The sequence below is a fragment of the Zootermopsis nevadensis genome, unplaced genomic scaffold (assembly GCF_977971745.1).
Source record: "Zootermopsis nevadensis isolate Lab colony 2312 unplaced genomic scaffold, Znev_1.0 Znev_ptg000017l, whole genome shotgun sequence".
Classification (NCBI taxonomy): Eukaryota; Metazoa; Arthropoda; class Insecta; order Blattodea; family Termopsidae; genus Zootermopsis; species Zootermopsis nevadensis.
Genome location: NW_028259149.1, coordinates 16790226 through 16803031, shown reverse-complemented (window position 1 = coordinate 16803031; position 12806 = coordinate 16790226). Strand labels below are relative to the sequence as shown.

At 35.6% G+C, this 12806-nt stretch overlaps 1 protein-coding gene and 1 long non-coding RNA gene across 4 annotated transcripts in view; one reads left to right on the top strand and one right to left on the bottom strand.

The window, feature by feature from the left end:
* LOC110829473 (uncharacterized) overlaps positions 1-12806 on the bottom strand; it is a 414372-nt gene that overhangs the window by 252985 nt on the left and 148581 nt on the right. The window lies entirely within an intron of this gene.
* On the top strand, positions 10-11554 carry LOC110829475 (uncharacterized). The gene is made up of 2 exons (XM_087350627.1): positions 10-654; positions 9507-11554. Exons 1-2 carry the CDS (start codon positions 108-110, stop codon positions 9917-9919), a joined length of 960 nt encoding a protein of 319 aa, XP_087206753.1. The 5' UTR covers positions 10-107; the 3' UTR covers positions 9920-11554.

The following is a 12806-nucleotide window of genomic DNA, read 5'->3' as shown; positions in this document are numbered from 1 at the left end:
TGACTCCTTCAGAACTACAATATCAATAGTTAATTCGAACCGAAGTAAACTATAATTTGTAATCTGTGAACAGTAGAAACAAGTTTCTTTGTACAAAAACAACAGCAATGTCTGTATGTAAATTGTGTAAGGGACTTTTAATGTGTTATGTGATTCACGTAGTTATTTCAGCTGAAGCTTCAAACTCAAAAAATACCAGTGAAAATGTTAAATTTCCTGCTCTTAACACCACAAACAAACCACGAGACGCAACTCAACGTTCTGCACATTCAATATCAGCGTCTGATGAAACCGACTCGATTTCAAAAGAAGACCCTCTGGACAAAGTTTACAAAGAGTGTAAGGGACGTCTGCCTTGCGTTGAGCGAGGGACAGTGTCACTTATCGACAGGATAGACTCCGTGGAATCCATCCCGATGTTTGAAGGCTACGTCACGATTGAGAAGACATCAGACGAACTTCCAAAAGAGACCGTCACTGCAGACTCTAGTGCGGCGCTACTGTCTAGGATAAACAGATTCCTCAGAAGTCATTCGATCAGGGTTCATATTCCCAAAATGCAGGGTCATGTACCAGGGCTTTTAGGGCGACTGTTGCAAGAGAGACATCTGGATTTTAATCTCGGAACGTTTGCATCAAATGACGCCTCAGAAGGTTAGTGATTTTGTTTAATTAAATAAGCAAATCAGTAAAATGAAAATGATGATTTTCTTCTGGGGTTTTGCACAGTCCAATCTGGCAGAAGTTTACCGACGTTTCAGAGGTGCTCACTGCCTCCATCATCAGAGTGATCATCACCCTGATGATGGATGCAATACGTATTTCTGAAACGTCGGAAAAACTTTTACTAGCAGACAGCCATCTTCATAATCACTGAAGTGATATTAAACACATGGAAAAATTAAATATACATTAAAGCATAGATGTTCCATATCGATTGATCGATTTACATTTTGGAACATCTTTTACACAACATGTTTCAGTTTTTATAAAACCATCATCAGGTGTAAATTATTTACGAACTTAAAACTCTAAATATGATTCCATTTGGTGATGTTTCATGCCATTTGTTTTTTCAATTTTGGGCGAGGTGTTGTCTTTTCTTAATTTTATCAGATGTACATATCGGTCTGTAAGTAGAAGATTGAAAGAAACACTAAAGAATTTGAAAGAATTTATAAAAGAATTTTAGAGAATAAAATGCAAAATATATAAATTATAGTTAGAAAGTAGCAGTAAAATATAAATAAAAATAATATGAAATAAAAGTAAATCTAAAATAAAACATACCTTAGATGTAGGAGTGATTGTTCCGATATATTATCTTAATTATAAGAAATTTTAAATATTGTGATAAGACGGATTAAAATAAATAATTGTTAGAATATTCACAATATGACGCAATTACACTATCTTATTAAAGCATAGTTTAAATTCCAGAATTTCTTGTTATAATTGTTCATAATATATCTTTCCGTGGCCTTTCCACACGCCTAGATGTTAAAACAGAGAAAATGTTCATCTAATTTTGTTGTGTACTGGACGAACTATAATTGTTTCGTTGTTCTGCATATGTTTAAGGCTTGGTATCTCATACATAAGGAAAAATAAACAACAGAAATATTTGAGGAAATGGAGCTGAGTACAATATTTGGAACTATGAGGGGAGGAGGTACAGAGAAGGAGAAAATTACATACTTAGGAGCATCAAAATATATTATTAGGGTAATCAAAGCAAGGAGGACTAGTTGTGTTTTGAATATTTTATACATAAAAAAGATTAAATATGCAAATATATCAACTTGAAAACCTTCATCACAGTGGCTAGTATATTATTAAAATGGGCGTTAGAATATCATATGCTGTGGAATGGATTTATCTGGTTCGGGAAAGAAAATATTGTCGGGTATTTGTCGACAAGGGAATAGGTGTGGTATTTTTTGACTAGCTGAGCTATCATTAAGTACTTAAGGACTATCCCGTAATTGGTTGTAAGGAAGAAGTCAAAATTCAAAGTATACTAGGAAAAAAAATTCTTAGGTTTAAACTTGGACCGAAGAATACAGAGGATGTAACAAGATGAAGAAGGATATCACGTAGGAGTCCTCTCGTAATAAGTCTAATACTGGCAACTCTCGGTTTACGAACGTTCGATTTACGAACATTCGATATTCAAAATTTCTTAAAGTCGCCAATAGATAAAGTTCCTTATAAAAGTAAATGCCAAACGTATTGTTAACTTAATTATAAGATTTAAATAAATAAACTTTTAAAAAATGTATTTATTACAATAATTATCAGAAAATTATGTAATAATTATACTTAACTGTTCTTGGTTAATAAAACTTATGTAGCCAGTAAAAAAATATTGGTTTACATCCCACGCCGCGTGGCGTACGTTACGTATCGTAAACGATAAACCATAACGCATACAAAATAATAAATGTATGTAAATTTTCTAATCGGGAAACCTGCAAAGGTTGAGGTCATGAAAGATACGTGGCCTATATTGAAGAATATTAAAGAAATAGCGTGAATGTAAATAATGGATAGACTTGGCTTAGTACAGGGTACAATAGCACGGTAGAAACTTCGGGTTCTTTAAACCAATGGAATTTATTTATCATTCATTATTATCAAATATTGAAATAATGCTGAATTTCAAAGATTCTGTTAGTCATGTAGATACGAAACAGAAGACTATGGACGAAGCATCCAAAGATTCAGTACCAATAATAATAACACTATTCTGAGTAAGTTCCATTTGCCTCAGACTGTTGTGTCTGTCCGTATTTTTATGTTATCCTCCAACCATCTTTTTGTCTTCCAACTGACCATTGCCAGCGCGTTCTCTCATCAAAATTCCATTTACGTAGCCAGCCCTCTGTAATCTGCTTCCTAAATTTCCTCAGAGGCTAACAAACTTGCGAGTGTTCCTACTGACCCCTATCCTCAGTACATAAAGTTAATATAAGCTGAGAAGATCACGTCTGCCTATACGTTTATGAAAATAATTAATATCGCAAATAACTTAATGGTGTCCAATTAAATTTAGTGTATAAAATGTAGAGGTTAAATGATTTTACAAAATTTAAATTTGGTATTTACCTGCCAATTATAATTCCAAATTTGTATTTAAATTCAACTTAATCAATTTGATAAAATAATTATCTAACTCCACAGAACAAAGTAATTCTTTATCACCTAAGCTGACTGTCGTTAACGTTAATTCGGAAGAAAGCGCTTGGAATATATTTTAATATAAGAAACCACAATAAATATAGTAAGAGTAGTTAGTCCGGATCGAGATTCGAACCCAGGATGTAACAGATACGTTCCACGAATGCCAAACACTAAACCGCAATATTCTATCAGCACCCCTTTAATATGACACTTTAGTCAAAATTCTATAATTTCTATTAAAAACTGCTGATTATAAAAACTTTTTCATGTGACATGAAAAAATCTATGACTTTTTAAAATCATGTTTGCATGTGGAGTATATTTATCAAAATTCAGGGAGAAATAACGGAAGGTTCTGTGCTGTTATAACAACATTCTAAATCAGGATTAGTCGGCCACAGGACCAAGATCTGATCCTGGTACCTTCCAAATACGAAGCATTAGTGCTAACTACTAAACAACGAAACTCAGCAATTCCGCGGAACCAAATTCCACGCAGAAAGTTGATAAAGACTGTCCACACTACGTTACAGATTTAGGTTAGGTATAAACTGTACAAACATGTACGTTAACGCCATCTATTAGCAAATTTTCTAAGCAAAACCTTCGTCTTTATCGTAATTCTGATCACGCAGAGATGGGCGTGGAATTCAGCTCTAAAAGCAATCATGAATTGCAGACACGCTCGCCAAATCTCCACATTTATAGGAGTAACTGGAAAGAGGTATCCTTCACCTTCAACCAATCCTGTGTCTGAACGGCGTGACGTCATAAGTAAACCACTTCTCCGTCTGAGAGGTCGTCGGCCTGACACACTTTGCTGCATCAGGAGTCACGCTCCAGCCAAGGCCATGGTTGAGGTTGTTGAACGGAGCAGGTAGTAGAGACACTCCCCTACTAAGAAATAAAAACCTCCGTATAACGGAATCAAAAAAGGACCTTTTCATATGGGTTTCTGCTTAACACAATAACTTACGAGGTGCGATCGGAAAGTTTCAAGACTGTGTCAATAGAGGGCGAACCGGATGTAGTACGAGCTTCTGCCGCTAGGGGGTGCGGCCTACATTCATAGTGAATCAGTGTGCCAGCCGGCATCATCGAATTAGCATTTGTTTCTTAGTTACGGGCGTTTTGGTAGTGCATTACACCGACCCTCCTGCGATTTCGGAATGGCGTGTGCATCAAATTTTGCCAAAGACTCGCCAAAACGGCTACGGAAACCTATGAAATGCTAAAGCAAGCATTTGGGGAGTCCGCATTGCACGATACAAAGCCTTAGCTTACATATTTATGAACTCAATCACAAACCGAAAATCGTTCGTTGGACACAACAAAAACTTTGCAGTTTATACAGCGTAGCTTAAAAATCAACAACAATTCGTAGAATGGTTTTAACCTCTGCTATAAAATTACCTTGAACGTCCACGCTCAGAAATTGATATTCAGCCAAAAAATAAATTATTTTTTTGTTATAAAGCCCTTAAATTTAAAATCGCCACCAGCACTGAATCACTCAAGTCCATTTTACTTCTTCAAATCCAATTTATTTCAAATACATTTATAACAATAGTTCCAATGTATTTGCCTGAGTTTTCAACTGGTCTTTCCCAAACATGCCTTTGTTTCTCTTTTTCGGTGCTAAATGTCTCGGCCAACTCATCCTTTACAAATTTAACTTATCAACAAAATCAGACTATGTTGATTTTCGTAAATTATGCTGTTTCAATTTAATTTTCAATTCGTACTACAAAATAGTGCGGTTCTTAAGGGAAAGTTTAAGACGTGTCGTATACAAACAACGTTCAGATTAAAATCAGCTGAATGACGTTTAGATAACGTCTTAATGAACCTTCATGTAAAATAACGCCAGGGAATTTGTTTACGAAGTGAGAAAATCTCGAGAGAAAAAAAATTACATAAGTTATAGAAATTTATAAATTGCTGAAGATGTTGACAATGTACATTTCTCACCCAGTGTCATGATGGTAAACAAATGAAAAATACATTGGGTAAGATATGTAGCACGCATCTGATGCCAACCGCGCATATAAAATTTTGGTTGGAAAATACCAACAGAAGGGATCCGAACATTTTGGATTTCAGGGTGAAAACAGAAGGAAAATATTAATTTACCACTAATGAACAACTGTCCGAGGCCATGTTTGCTAAATTGTCATCAGATTTTATATACGTGTACTGAATGAATCTATTATAAAACGTATAAAAATTTATCTCTATAAATGTATATACCTAGCTGTCTAAAGAGAGTTTTCTGGACAATGTGATAGGTTATCTGTAGTGGCATTATTTTTACGATAAAGGATCAGCACATATAATAAATAAATACCAAGGCTAACGAGGCATACAGATCTCCAAAGAACCCCATTTTTAAAATATATTCAAAATAATTTGAACATTAGTTTATTCTTTAATATTTTAAACATTTTCTGTCTTATATATTTTAATCTAACGTGTATTTCAGTATCGTATAAGACAGTGTGTGCTGTGCAGAGAAAAATCTCAGGAGGACTTATTTTTCATATACTATCAAAAGGAGAAATAATTTATCGACAATATGATTCATTTAATATAAAGCAAATTTGTGGAATACTAACCACGTAACGGATGTAAAAAAAAACTATATGAATCTCTGGGCCACACTGACAAGTCACGCGGCCCAGATACGGCGGGCGGACCACAGTTTGCGCAATAATAAATTTCTTTGAAAAAAACAATTACTTTGTCTATATTACGTTTTGTTGGAAACTGAAAGCGTGCTTTTAGTGGGACACAGATGCACCTGTTGCTAGAGATCCACTTCCCGACTGATCTACTCCACATTCAGAGCCGCGTGGTTAATCAGAAACCTACTTTTACCAGGACAGCTTCCGTGTCAGTCATTGGCCCACTGAGGGGAAATAGTGGCCTCTGAAATAAGGTCAGAAAATTAAAAGATATTTTAGTAAAACACGCACCGACCGGAATAAATCTTAAAATCATGTTAGAAAGATCAAGAAAGGAATGGGAACAGATGTTAGTCTGTAGTTCCAAGAACTAGAAACTCGTATGGAAAGGCTGGAGATTTGCCCATTTTCAGTTGATTTTAATTCCAGGTGCGTAAATGATTTCAGATCACATCGAATTACATTTCGACCTTCTACCTTAAAAAGCAAAACTTCCTAAAACATTTCGTAATTTGTCTTCAAACGGCCATTATAATAAAAACACCCACAATTCAAATACCAATTGTATTTTATTATTTTGAGTTTTTCAATACTTTCAAAACAACACATTTTATACGTATCAGCGACTAGAAAAGTTATATTTGAAAATTACTTTTGATCGACGTGGGAAGAAGTCGTGGCTTATTTTATGAAATTTTACGGGACGGAACGAGAACCACGTGTCCTGCTGTAACAGTAATAGTCACAGGGCGTTTCACAATGTGTCTTTCACGATCTATCACTAAATAATAGCCTACTGATTTTAATAATCGGTACTAACTTATGTTACCACTAAAAGGGCACATATGATAATAAAATTGTGGAAAAGCTCAAATACTTAAGAAACACAGTAATAACTCAAAATATTTAAGATTATGAAGAAACAATGAAATCAAGAAATCTTTGCTACTATTCAGTGCTAAATATTTTATCTTCCTGGCCGTTGATTAATACATAAAGAGTGTGATAATACAATTATATTTTTACTCGTTATTTGTACCTGTATAAAACCTGGTATTTTCCTCGAGAGAAAATACGAACATTAATATGTACAGAACTAATATATTAGTTTCGTTTTGTATCGGTGTTAAACTTGGTATATACCTTTAAGGAAAGACAAACATACTATAATTGCACTAGTGTTTTCTAGATATGTGGGGCTTGGTTACTTCCCCTAAGGGAAGAACAAATATGTACTGATATATCTGGTCCACAAAGGAAGTAAACGAGGCAATAATTACTGTCCTGAAGCCTCCCTTTTTTCAAGTATTAAATAAAGTTATGTATTAGACATAGTCTAATGGGTACAGGAGAAATTTCTTCATCGGCCTGATGATGGAGGTAGCAATGACCTCTGAAGCGCCGATAAACTTCTACCAGATTACATCCCAGAAGACAAGCCATCTTCGGACTCACCGCCGCGAAAACTTCAAATTCTACATGTGAAACACTTAAGATTAATAATAATTTTCAAGTGAAGAGATGATTACAGTTATTAATACCCACAAAGATAGTGCTGACTGTTAACTGAATGACGGGGTTAGATTCCCGGAAAGGAAGTCCTTTTTCAACATCGGCTCTAGGTCCCACTCTCCTGATTTAAAAGCCGAGAAGACGCGTTTATAATGTACCTAATGCTTACAGACATATGAGAAACGTTACGAAGTAAAACCCAAAAAAGATGGATCTTACTTTATTACAGAGTTTCGTATACAAATTTCCTATACATTTTCACCGGACTTAGCACTTACTATGTAAATATTTTTAATTTAATTCTTTCTTGTCGAAACTCAAAAGAGATGCGAGTGTTTGTACGGGCTGTAAGTTAATGCAAAGACTTATACACTCCGAAACAGTTGGGTGTTTGAGCCTTTCGGAGTTGTAGACCTCATTCCTTTCCGAAATTTCCGATTCAGCGTCGTAATTTCGTTGATTCTCTACTGCAGTCGTACCAATACAAGACAGTAATTAAATACACGGAGACATGTGCGTGGTTCAAAGGACCCACAGCTCAGTCAGATAATCTTTCTAGATATCCACTTCAGTTTCGCAATCACCAAACCTACCAGCAGTTTACGAAGTACAAATTCCGTGTCTCAGGACACCAGCGTTTCTTTCATTAACGGTATCCAACTACAACGTTAAGAAGTATAATGATATGATAAACACATAAACAGGGCAACTGTAACAGTTTTAAAATTCAAAAACATTTCCCTTGGGTCATAAAAATACATGTTTACTGATTCCTTGGAGCATTAGATATGCGTCTGTTTCAAATGAATGCAAATGACAACGGTTACGAGGCCAAGCACCTCGACCAGCCACGTTTTTGGCAAAACCAACTTCCAAATAGTCATTTTGAACATTTGACAGGAAGAACGCTTTCGAGCGCAGAATGAAGACATTGAAAAAATAAAATTTCAGTTTGGAAACGAGCGGTATAACTCGGAAAGACGTTTATTTCAGAGAATAATTTTAAATTCCAATTTGTGCCTTATTTTTTTTACAGAACATAGCCTACTGTTTAATTTGTTATTGTTTGTTTTTTTACGTAAAAGAATCGAAAATCTCATGTAAGCTTCTGGGATTCCATGTCTGTTGAAGCCAATAGGCTTGGCGAGACAGTAAGGAGAAATTCCATTAATCAGAAGCTGAGATTTATTAATTATATACGTCCATGTGCCTCTGAGTATTTCGTATCGGTTTTTCTAAAAGATCGTAAAAGTCAGTTTGTTGAAACAAACAGCTTCGGTTTTGAACTTCCCCCAAGTCCAGCCTAAGACAACATGAGTGGAATAAACAATTTTTGTAATCGCCTCCTTCTAGGACAAAGAACAAACGTGTGATGCATATTGATAAGATTGGCCGCCTTTACGCCAAATATCTTGACCTGAATAAGAACAGGAGATGAGACCATTTAAATTAAAATACGACAGTCACACCACAAACCAAAATACAAATACATGACCATAATAAATGTATTTTTCACAAGTAAAAAAGTGTAAACACATAGCTTGAATTCTGTATCCTTCACGTATCTTTACTGAAGGGAATATTTGTTCCTAAGTAACAGGAGACAGAAACATTTTCAAAATGTGAAGATTCTTCGTGAGCATCACTAATTTTATATATTAAATCTTGTCCGTCTAATCACAATAAATTCTTATTAAATATTATAATATTACAATAATTAACAGTTAAAATATTTAAAATATTAAATGATGTTTCTGATGGCGTTGCATTTTAATAATTTACGTTTTATGTTTATATATTGATAAACGCATTTAGTTTGACGACTATTCATAAGATGGTAAAGTTGCGTCATATTGTGATATAATAAGTATATATTAAATCTTGTACGTCTAATCACAATAAATTCTTATTAAATATTAAAATATTACAATAATAACATTTAAAATATTTAAAATATTAAATATTTATTGTGATTAGACGGACAAGGTTTAATATATACTTATTATATCACAATATGACGCAACTTTACCATCTTATCACTAATTTTGTTATAGGATCAAATCCTTCTTTATACATTATTAATCCCAACGCGCGTAACAATAACAAGCTGCTTATACTTTGTTCCAGGACGCGGAAGACTGAAGAGATTACTTCTGCCGCTAATACTTTTCCTGGAGCTGAATTTCGCTATCCTGACTCCCATAGCGATAGCCGTCGTGACTCTCCTGGCCTTCAAGGGCTTGTGGGCTGGCCTGTCGGCCCTGATGGTGACCGGAGTCCTCGGACTTAAGGCGCTGTTCTCCGGTGGCGACAGCCACGGGTCTCCAAGCACTCGGTTCTCGCTAGGGTTCGTGAGACCCCACATCGTACCCGATATATATCACAGTGACTATTTGGGTTGGAGTCGGTCGGTACCACCGCCGGCGGAACACCCCTATCGCGCAGACCCTTACTATAGGGGTGAATACGCCTACAGGGGATATTACCCTGCCACATGGGACAGGCCCGCAGTTGCAGCTCCAGCGTCAGCTGCTAAGTGAAACAGTTCCTGGCAGCTGGGATATTTAAGTGTATTTATTAGTTCAATTAAAGTTGATATAAAACTGAGGTCCGCGAACCTTCTTGTCGTGGTCGTAGTATTTGTAAACTATACGTGAGCAGCAACAGTTCAGGCACTAAAGTGACTGAGTAGGAGCTGGACAACAGAGATTCGATGCTCGGAAGGGTAGGGATTTATTTCTTACTAACACATCCAGAACGGATTTTAAGCCCACCCAATCGCAGATCAAATCAGCACAAGGGGGGTCTTTCTACAAGTTTGAAGCGGCCGGAGCGTGAAGCTGATCACTTATTTTCATTCAATATTTAGGTTAGGATTCGCCTTGTTAAGATATGTAGTCTGGTATATATTTACGGGCATTTCAGAGGAAATTATGGTCTTCAGTTATTAGGGTAATGCGACCGGATAACACGGCGCAACATATCAGAAGGCAGCCATCTTCAGAATACGTTTTTATGATTTGGTGCTTAGGAATGGAGCAAAGTTATTTTACGAATTATATACCATCTAATAATATTGCCTGGAGGATCTGAGAAATCCCTAAGACCCTCAATCATAATAGCCAATTACAGAGACGAACATCACACTCAGGTACGCAACACCGAGCACTTTGATGCAGCGGTGAATTTACAGGATTTATCCTCTATCGATACTCGTTTTCCTGACGTATTTAATGATTTTCTTACAACTCTTAGAGCCAGGATAATGCTTTCAAAATAGTACAATATAAACTATGCTATCCTTATATAAGCATATTCAATATTATGATAATTTCCAAGCGTCGTTTGATACTACGTAATTTAAACCTCTACAGTTTTAAAATCATCACGAAATATCTTAAGAACAACGAAGTTCATCACGCCAGGGAAACAGTGAACAGTTCTCGAGAATTTGAAAATATTCACCTGTTGTTATATCACATATATAGAAAGGCAAAGAATGGTTGTCCCTGTGTTTAAGCACCGAACCATAACGACTTAGGGGCAGTTGAGGTAAACCTCCACTCATTCCTAAATTCTTCATTATGGAGATAAAGGTTAGCATCACGTCCGGCCGCTTTACCCCGTGAAGAAATCACCCGTTACGAAGGAGACTGGGTGGGCCAGAAATGCCAACTTCATGTGGTGAATAAGAAAAAAATCCCCTATTCCTGTCTGGAACCGGAATCCAGAGAGTAGTCTGCATTTGCTCACTGATCAGGAAAGCGACAAAATGGCTACTCTCTGCATTTCGTACTACACATGTGAGAGGTAGACTGATAAACAATGATTAAAGGAAACAAGGTCGTTTCTCGTTGAAGTCACACAGAACAGTTCTATTTTGCGACACTAGGCTGCAGCACTAACAGGTACAACGTTGTCCTCCCGCAACTGTTAAAGAAATGTTAAGGCTATCTGTTTTCAAGAGTGATTTTCTCAAGAAATCAATCATATTCACAGCGTGTACAACTGTATTTAATTTTAAATAGTTAATCATATTTTACTTCAAACCTAGAGTTCGTCATTGTAATTATATGCTAAGGGACTACTAATTAATGTTCTCCACTAAACATTTTTATTATAATATTCATCTCCTGTTTCGCCTTTTGTTGTGAAATAAATAGGTCTAGAAGGACCATACATGTTTCGATACAGGAAATTCATGCAACCCCTCCCCCCCTTAAAACATCCTAGTAAATTATCCTTGCCTACACACTGATCTGATTTCTTGTCAGGGCTCATGATTGATATGTTCAGATAAAACAAACACAATCCTTACAGGAAGTGATTCTGATTAAATTTGATACTTTATATGCCTGTACTTAATTAATTGCATGGATTGTTAAATTTTGGCAAAAATCCTACAGAAATCTAAGTATTTATATGTATGTTCTGTGGATAAAACGACTCGAGATAATTCTATATTTAAAGTTATATCTATAGGTAACAAACTGTAGTTCGAAAATTGGAAAAAAAATGTTCTATCTTATAAAAAAGTTATAATTTAATTTAGTCATATTTAACACGTACAAGGCAATTTATTATTATTTATTTAGTGTTCTGTCTGGCGACAGGTCCATATGAACAGGATCCTTCCATCCTTTTCTCGGACTGGGACCTGTTCATATACGTTCTTGGCAGATGATCCAGAAGTGGTTTGCCATTGCCTTCTTCTGTGTGTGAATGGAGTAATTGTTGGGATGCCACGGAGGAAAACTCCGTGTTACCTAGACCACGGCCTTGCCCAACACAAGTTATAAATTAACAAATTAATCCTTCTGGAAAGTTAACTTATTCAAAACTTGCATTTAATTCAGGCATTACGTCAGCTTAATCAATGAAAATCAAATGTGTTTTAACACAAGCAGACATGAATTAGATTCCGGGTCGTTGAAGGAACATGGAATACGCTTATGATGATGTAAGACTACACTAATAACTATTTCTTTAGTTAGTGAGATATTTGAAAATTACATATAATTATATCTTTCAATATCCACATATTTTCTCTTTGAATACGAGAAAAGTTATTTAGACTCTTTAAAATACTTTACATTGAATAAAATGTACGCAGTTCTTTTGTTTGTATAATATAATACAGTTTCTGCTGTATACCAAGTTTTATCAAAATCTGTCAATGAATTCAAATTATAGGACATGGAGTTAATTTAGGCATTTTAGAAAAAAATTATATTTAAAATTAATCGAAACTAAACCAAACAGTCTTGATGAAACACAAGTACATCTACTTGTACCAAGTTTCATAAAAATCGGTCCCTTAACTTAGGCGTAGCTTCTTGCTGACAGACAGACAGACAGACAGGCATACTAGAGCCTAACTTGTGGTGGCACAGAAATATATTCGACAAAGTTTACGGGCTAAATACC

Coding starts and splice junctions, on each gene's coding strand:
- LOC110829475 (XM_087350627.1), top strand. CDS start 108: ATGTCTGTATGTAAATTGTGTAAGGGACTTTTAATGTGTTATGTGATT. Junction 655..9,506: donor ATCAAATGACGCCTCAGAAG/GTTAGTGATTTT, acceptor ACTTTGTTCCAG/GACGCGGAAGACTGAAGAGA.